The sequence below is a fragment of the Oryza glaberrima genome, chromosome 11 (genome assembly GCF_000147395.1).
Source record: "Oryza glaberrima chromosome 11, OglaRS2, whole genome shotgun sequence".
Classification (NCBI taxonomy): domain Eukaryota; kingdom Viridiplantae; phylum Streptophyta; class Magnoliopsida; order Poales; family Poaceae; genus Oryza; species Oryza glaberrima.
The window spans coordinates 1,371,133-1,379,173 of NC_068336.1; the positions used below are offsets into that span (position 1 = coordinate 1,371,133).

An 8,041-nucleotide genomic window follows, 5' to 3' on the forward strand; every position below is an offset into this window, starting at 1 on the left:
GGTTGTAGTTCGCATGGTTCAATATCAGTTTTTTTTTTTTTTACAATCATTTTATTGATGGCGGATCAAGTGTTACATGGCAAGTGGTCAAAGAACTGAAATGAAATTCCGAAACTTGGCCGTCGTAGTTCAATATCAGTTGTCAGAATTCAAACAGTTGTAGTTTGTTATAACTTGCGCAATTCGTGCATATGTGGTTAGATAGTTCATATGAAAAGGAATGATTTTGAGATTTTGTCAAATAAACGTGAACTGGTTAAATAGGCGAGCACAGGAAGTTAAGACAGCAAGTCTGGGTGGTGTAGTTGGTTATCACGTTAGTCTCACACACTAAAGGTCCCCAGTTCGAACCTGGGCTCAGACACAAACATGTTTTTTTCCATTTTTTTCAACAATTTGAATATTTTTCTTAATAACAACATGTTTTTTTCCATTTTTTTCAACAATTTGAATATTTTTCTTAATAACAACAGCATAATTACATGCAAAAAAATTTCTCCATAACAATAACATAAACACTTGATAACCACATGCACATGATTTTTTTTTCAAAAATTCGAATATTTCTCAATAACAACAACATAATTACATGCAAAAAATATTTCTCCATAACAATAACATAAACACATGCACATGCACATGATCTTTCTTTTTTTAAAAAAAATTCAAATATTTCTCAATAACAACAGCATAACCACATGCACATGACCTTTTTTTTTTCAAAAAAACCCTCCATATCATCGAGCAACTTTAACAGCATAACTTTTTTCTTATTCAAATATTTCCTCCACACCAACAGCATAACCACATCCACATGATTTTTTTTTTCAAAAAAAAAAAGATCTTTATATCATCAAGCAGCAGCATAAGCTGCAAAACCATATACACATGAAGTCAAATATTTCCTACACGACCTATATAGCATCGTAGCAGCACAACGATATGCAGTAATGCAGATGATCTCATTCACAGAGTTAACAGGGTTTAGTGCTACAGCTTCACATCCATATGATCTCATCCACTAAGTTAACAGAGCTTTAGTGCTACCACAACAACTAGCAAAAGATATAGTAATTGCATTAGTGGCTACACGCCTACGACATGGGCAATGTACAGCACAAAATGTGAGGGTCTCATCTCATTCCACGCAAAGCATCAGTCCTTGCTACACATTTCCACTAACCCACCACCACAAATACCGAGAGCCCCTTTATCACTTTATGCTACCATTCATAGAGTAGTTTAATATCCTGCAAATGTAGGATGGAAGCATTAGGCAGTCACAAGAGAAATAGAGTTGCCATAGTTTCAGATCTAATTGTTCAGTTCGTCAATATTATATACATTCTTGAATAAATATATGGCATGCTAAGCTTAAGTTGAAAATAGATGTTTATGTACCAAAGCATGAAAATCGCCACATAGGTGCTGCAGGCGACTGTAACCACATAGAGTTGCTTTGAGAGTTCTTGACTTACATGAATGGAGTGATGAATCAGCTACTTTTAAAAGAGATTATTCAGTTGCATAAATAGGTTGGAAGAATGCATTTCCCATGAAGAAGCAGATTTTGTTTTAAAAATTATAAATTGGAACGATTGTTAAACAAGTTTTACCTGCTTTAGTACACCAGCCTCCATATCTTTTATCAGAACAAACCTCGACAATGCTTAGAGCCACATAGGCATGATTTGAGTTTGCAAGCTTTGAAGGGTTTTCCCTCAAAGCCAGGGGGAGCACCTCTTGTACCATAATCATAAGTCAGTTCAGTCATGGGAGGGATATGTTCCATTGCAAAAAACATGATATGTGGGTAGCTGTCATCGCCATGGTCATACTGTACAGCCTGCCAAAGGAGATTTGGAGAACAGCTATGGTTCAGAAAACGAGCCACATTCCCTTCATTGTTTGCTCTTATGATGATTGGTAGTTTCTTAAAGTTCTTGGTTATCACAGCCGTACTTTTTTCTTCAAGTAATTCTGCTCCCAAATTCCAGCTTAAAGCCTTATTGCCGGGACATGAAGCGCGAAAGGTATATTTGTCTTCCTCAACATCTATGTCCATCTTAGTTTCATCAATGACTTCACCGGCGTACTCACAAATGAATGTGCCAGCACGGATAGGATCCCACGACCGCAGACCCCAGCCACGGTCTCCAGTCCAGAAAACCTCAAAGTTCAGTTTTATACCCTTCTGTGTGATCCTGTTTCGACAATTATGAGAACACTGACAGTTAGAGGAGCACTCATAAACCATCGGAGTGTGCTTTGCCAGCAATCCCGTTGCACTGTAAGGAAGATCACCACCATTCTGTTGCGCACACGAACAATTAGGGTCACCAGGCAAGCAGACACTAGGACATTTGCAACATTGTAATGGTTTTGTCTTCCTAAGAGGTCTCAAATACTTCACTCCAGCAACATAATTGAAGTGACTTGGCCCTTTTTCATCATCAACATCATTAACAAGGCACACAGGTAGGTGTTCAACCTTTGATGATAAATCCAACAATATAGCCTTTTCTCTTGTGGCAGGATTTGCTTTCCACTTCTCAGTCATCTTCCAAAGTGAAATTCCATCAGGCTGTCCTGGGTCCCTTCTCAGCTTGTACTTGAAAACATTAAATCCGTTCTTTGCCGTGTCTGTCCAAGTGTCTTCGATACGATAAAGCCCATCATAAATATATATTTTGCCTGAGTTACAGAAGGGGTCTTGTGCGCTGCGCACAACCCTGATCTGATTCTTCTTGCTCTTGCTGTTCATGAGAGCAAGGTTACCTCTCTCAAGCTTCTGATCGTGCTTCTCCTTGTGACGACTGTTGCCTCCCTGTCCTGTGTACACCAAAATGTCAGTGTCATCATCGTCATTCTCATAGCCTCCGGATGAAATGATGCAGACAGCCAGAGTCTCATCTTTGTTCTTAGAAGAGATGTAATCAATGCCACCCATGGCTGGTGCATGTAAACCAACAATGCACATCTCAATCCTAAAGAAGAAAATGTCACCGACTTCAACACCAGGCACATGCCCTATCATCTTATGATTGTTGATTCTGAGGTTGTTCTGCATCATGAGAGTGCCAGCTTTCAGGTCAGCCCGCCTGCTTGCATCCTCTTTTTCATCCAATTGCAGTACACGGCGCCGAAGTGAATCAAACATCATCAGGATTCCTTCCACCGATTCCTTTGGGTTGTCTGATGAGGATGAGCACAAGTTGAACTCGTTGTCCAGGTTCCTCCTTATTGATCTGCGCTTGACGTTAGCATCATTGGATTTCTCAGCTTGCTGGGGCCTCTTGGCTCTCTTCGGCATCGCTGGTTTTTTATTCTTGCAAAAGGGCTTGTAATCTTGATCTGATGATTCATCTTCATGTTGCGGTGTTGGAAATGCCGCTGAGATGGGTGTAGCCTTTATAGGAACGGGTGACTTTGGTAAGGGCAGAGAAAATGAAGCTGGGGCTTCTTGAGGCTGTTCTGATGAGGAGCAAGGTATGGATGGTGTGGCATAAACTAACAGTGGATCAGTTGATTGAGTTTCCACATCATATCCCAAAATAGTAGGAAACTTTGGTGCTAATGAGCGCAATGGCTCCAAGTCTAAGGGTAGTTTGTCACTCTCTGCTTCATCTTCCGAGTTCTCCATGGTGAACTCTTGGAGAAATTCTGGCAGTAGCAAAAGCAGAAGTCATTAAATAGTCTGAACATAATACTTGTATGATTTCAGCATGATGAATGATGTCTCAGAATTTGATATGCTAAGAATAAGTGCGCAAGATGAATATAAAAAAAAAGCATTGTTCAGTGCAATACAACGTAGACCGAAGAAATCGAATAAAAAGAAATAGATCTGCAAAATCAGAAAAGTGCAACTTCTGAACAATCAGAAACAGAACAGTCTGCATACTTTGGCCTGTTGGCTGAGTACTGCTGGCTCACTAAAGATACACAAATGTGTCAATGTGACGTTTCTATGGCATATGAATCATGGATATTCTGATTGGAGTTAATTGGTCCCACAAAAGCATTAACATTTCAAAGTCCTACCTACTCCCCCTTAAAAATTAACCGAAAATGCAGGCACCAAATGAAAAAGATGGCAGCAAAATGCATTGCAACTTCGAGGTGGTCATTCAGCCAATCCAAATACAGTATCCATTTGTTCAACAAACCCATAGTTAAACTCAATGCAGACATTTACACAGTGCACACAGATAAGAAGACTAACAAATCACACGAACTTGCTACAAAAAGATGATCAGGAACTAGCTAGAGGACTTGCAGAAAATCAGTTAGGATTCTAGAGGGAAAAAAAAACAATGGAGAGAAAGCTGATCAAGAAGCACTGGATGAGGACTGTGTACCTTGAGGATGTCGCCTTTGCTGGGGAATGCGTGAGAGTAGCTAGGGGAGCTTGAAGGGGCACAGGCAGTTCCACTATCGGAGACCCCTAGATGAAATCGCCAAATGTATATATGTATATGTGGATATGCAGTCGTGTCAGTGTGCCACTAAGCGCTGGCGTACACCATCCACCGTTGGATAATCTCGAGATACGTGCCTCTGGAATATACGATAACTAATTAATTGTGGCTACTTAAACACGAACTAGAACGGCGGTGATGTGTAGTTTATCTGAGTAAAAAAGAACAGTGGTATAGTTCAGTCTTGAGTCTTTCATGGCAGAACACTGGAGGTGTTGAACTTCTGATCATTATTGCATCAGCTGGTTCAACTCATTTCACTTCAACACACACCTCATTCTCTCCCAAGACAGTACACCCCAGTAACACATTTTCTGCTCCAGCCTATGAGCTTGTCTCTGATTCTTTTCAGGTCAAAAGTAGTCAAAGTACAGTAGCGCTTTTAATCTCCTTGCAAGAGCAAAACTTGCAATCGTTTCACTGAGAACGTACAGCAGGAAAAACACCAAAACTGATAAAATGCAGCAAAAAGCAAGTGATGCCTCTCTAGTTTCTAGCATCAACTATTATAGATTCTACATTCTCGACGCAGAAAAGACCTATGCGAATTTTCACCTAGGGCTGCTAACTCGTTGCACGATGAGCATCTTCAGTTCGAAAAAGCGTTTCGCGCAGTTGGACAGACACGAGGCTTCGCTGTTGCTGAAGCCGCTTCCAATGCTCCCAGTGATGCATTTATCCCAGCAAACATCAGTCAGCTTCGCCACGAACTCGTTTGCCATTGCCTTCCTTTTCTCCTCCTGAAGAGGGGAAGAAAACAAAATTGTCAGTAACATTTCTGTGAGTAACAATCACCACGGTTCTGCAATTGAATAGTGGATCTTGACAAAGAACACATGGCTTAATTATCCATTGTCCAAAGAACAGAGTACACAAAATAATTTCTTGTGCATAAAGGGAAGCAAGCAACTTCTGCCATTAATGAACATATCAGAAACTCAGGACAAAGGTCCTAGCAGCATACTAGATGTAAAATAGGCAATTCCTTTTTTTTCCTCAAGTCGTTTAATTTGCAGACTGATGATCTTTCTATTCTAGTACTTCTTTTCCCACATATCAGTACGTCACCGGGAAAACATCCTTGGCTCCTTGCAACATGCCAGAATACACTGCACTATCATTTTCTTACATAACAAAGCTGGTAGCAAATCAAATTTAATAAAACACCTCACCGTGCTATATGCATTAGCGCCTACACACTCGGGATTTGGGACTACTGCAATTTAAGAAACTACTGCATGACAATAAATAATTTGTTGGATATCATGAGAGAGAATTGTAACTTCTATTAGTAATGAGTGAACAGCCATAGTCCTTAAATATAGAGCACCACAAAGCAATTAGGAATAACAGAATATCTCCTCCGTTGAAGCGTTAGAAACTTTTCAAGTTATGGGGATTTTTAGGAAAGACTTCATGAACCACCAGGACCATTCTAAAAAAGAAAAGTTAGACACCAAGGAAGAACTTGGTGTTAATGATTTTAAGAAGGAAGAGGTAAATATTTCCCCTGGTGAGTGTGCTCGACAAGGGTCGAACCCGGGCCGACGGGGTGCGTGCCAGTGACCCCTGCCACTGCGCTACGAGCGCATCTCCACCAGGACCATTCTGATGGTGCCTAAAAGGTTAAAACTAGACTTATCCAAATTAGTTTAGTTTGCAGTCAGGGTTACTGGGTACTTGGGTATCGAGTAATATGCAAATTAATATGCAACTAGGATTCGAGTATCGATTTCCACCTAAACTGTAAATTCCAGCACATGTGTTAAATTAGGGCACAACCTTCCTGCAGACTGAAGAATATTGCTAAAACAACTGAACAAAATAAATAAAATGTATACATAATAAGCTAATGGTTGGAAGGAACAGTAAGGGCAAAAACTTGGCCCAAATCAGCAAACTTTCGCCCAAAGCTCAGCCTTTTTCACGAATCTCCGAGTAGATCTAGAAAGGACACATAATTAATAGCGAGCGTACCAACAAAAAGATGGGCTGAAGAGCAGGAAGGGATCAAAAGAAGGGGGCTGCTAATTAATCTCCATGTTAGGGTTCCATAGGTCGGGTACTCGAGTGTGCCGCTCATCTCTAAATCTCCCTAATACATTATGGGTTTATTATTACCTCTAGCATGGCCTGCAGCCGCGGGTTGCTGAGCGCTGAAGCATCCATGGCTCCTCCCCTCCTCTTCCGCTCTTCTTCTTCTTCTTCTCTCTCTCCTTTACGATTTTCTTCCCTCCTTCTCTCTCCTTTGCCTCGTCGGCGGCTTGCAGAGGAGGAAGAAAGAAGAGAAGAGGCCGTGGGCTCTTTTCGTTAATGGGCTATGGGCTTCGTTTAGAAATCAGATCGACAAAAATGGGCTATGGGCTTTTTTTACATTCTGGCCCAATACCGTTTGCGAAAGCGGCCCTCAACCGCGTCCAATTGCCTTTCCCCGTGTCACTGTCAACCGGAGCCAACCTAAGCAAAGTGAAGAGATTAAAGATTTTTTATAGGGAATAATACAAGAAATTAAAGATCGATAGAAGAGTAGTGGAACTGCAATGAACACTTGTGCATTATATTCTCCAGGACAGATGTGACGATTACTGTCGAATATATATCTTGCAAGCAATGCAACTTCTTCTTCAATTCGTGGATATCAATCATATCTCGAGTGCAAACGGACACGCAAGAGAGCATCAGATATATATATCGAGAAATCATAAATGAGCTGCTAGTATTATTATATATGCAACATTCAAACTCAAGCTAGATATATCTGTCGATCGATCCATGGATGAATCAATATGTGTTGTGTGCAGTGCACGCACAAGCATGCATTTCAGTGATCTCTGTCGATCAGAATCAGATCAGATCAGTGGTAAATGAGTCACATCGCTATCGCGCATGTATGATCGATCGATGTTCCTTCACGTTTAGACCCAACCCAAGCAAAGCAACGCCATTATATTCCATCAATCATCACGCATGAGCGAATATTTCATGCATGCCCGGTCAATATAGTTCCTAGATTTGACGGCACATAATCTGGGAAATTTGTTTCACTTGCTGTCCTCCATGGCTACATCTTACTAGGTTCTTAACTAATCACCACTTTTCTTTAATCAATTTCATTCTAGCCATGAATGATCAGAATTGCAACGTTGTCGATGAGGAACTACCTACGAAGTGGATAACTAATTAGAGGTCCTAATTTTTTTTCATATCTTAATTTATGCAAATGCGTTTTAATATGTTTAAAAATCTTTCACTCTCTTTTTTTCTTTTTTGAAAAAAAAATGTGTACTCTTACTTTTTTATTAATTTGACTATAATGAGTTTGTTTCTTCAGCTTTGGTAAGTAGTACTACTAATTATGGCCACCTTAAAGAGGTGATAACTATACGAACATATGTTTCGGGCGTTACAAATTCCATTTTTCCACATAACAAAAATAATAAATCACTACATCACACCACAATTCTTTTTTCTAAAATTTATTTCTTTTAAAAAAATTCTTTCGACTTAGGTAGAGTACCACCACTATTTTATTCTTTTGTTTCTTGGCATTTTCTAAATAC

General features: G+C 40.0%; 2 protein-coding genes and 1 non-coding gene across 3 annotated transcripts; 1 reads left to right on the forward strand and 2 right to left on the reverse strand.

The window, feature by feature from the left end:
• The first annotated feature begins 290 nt into the window (after positions 1-290).
• TRNAV-CAC (transfer RNA valine (anticodon CAC)) lies at positions 291-364 on the forward strand. Its single transcript has one exon. It is a non-coding gene; the product is annotated as a tRNA-Val (tRNA).
• A 494-nt stretch (positions 365-858) lies between these two features.
• On the reverse strand, positions 859-4,485 carry LOC127753981 (histone-lysine N-methyltransferase, H3 lysine-9 specific SUVH1-like). The gene is made up of 3 exons (XM_052279428.1): positions 4,362-4,485; positions 1,617-3,663; positions 859-1,250 (listed from the first exon to the last, which is right to left on the reverse strand). Exon 2 carries the CDS (start codon positions 3,641-3,643, stop codon positions 1,649-1,651), a length of 1,995 nt encoding a protein of 664 aa, XP_052135388.1. The 5' UTR covers positions 3,644-3,663; positions 4,362-4,485; the 3' UTR covers positions 859-1,250; positions 1,617-1,648.
• Positions 4,486-4,788: 303 nt separating this feature from the next.
• On the reverse strand, positions 4,789-6,753 carry LOC127753982 (mitochondrial import inner membrane translocase subunit TIM8-like). Its single transcript, XM_052279429.1, has 2 exons — positions 6,603-6,753; positions 4,789-5,221 (listed from the first exon to the last, which is right to left on the reverse strand). The coding sequence occupies exons 1-2, from the start codon at positions 6,648-6,650 to the stop codon at positions 5,033-5,035; spliced, it is 237 nt and encodes a 78-aa protein (XP_052135389.1). The 5' UTR covers positions 6,651-6,753; the 3' UTR covers positions 4,789-5,032.
• Positions 6,754-8,041: the final 1,288 nt, after the last annotated feature.

Bases quoted from the DNA above. Each gene is read 5' to 3' on its own strand.
- LOC127753982 (XM_052279429.1), bottom strand. From the start codon at position 6,650: ATGGATGCTTCAGCGCTCAGCAACCCGCGGCTGCAGGCCATGCTAGAG. The intron at 5,222-6,602 runs GTAATAATAAAC...TCCCCTCTTCAG, and splicing joins GGCTGCAGGCCATGCTAGAG to GAGGAGAAAAGGAAGGCAAT.
- LOC127753981 (XM_052279428.1), bottom strand. From the start codon at position 3,643: ATGGAGAACTCGGAAGATGAAGCAGAGAGTGACAAACTACCCTTAGAC.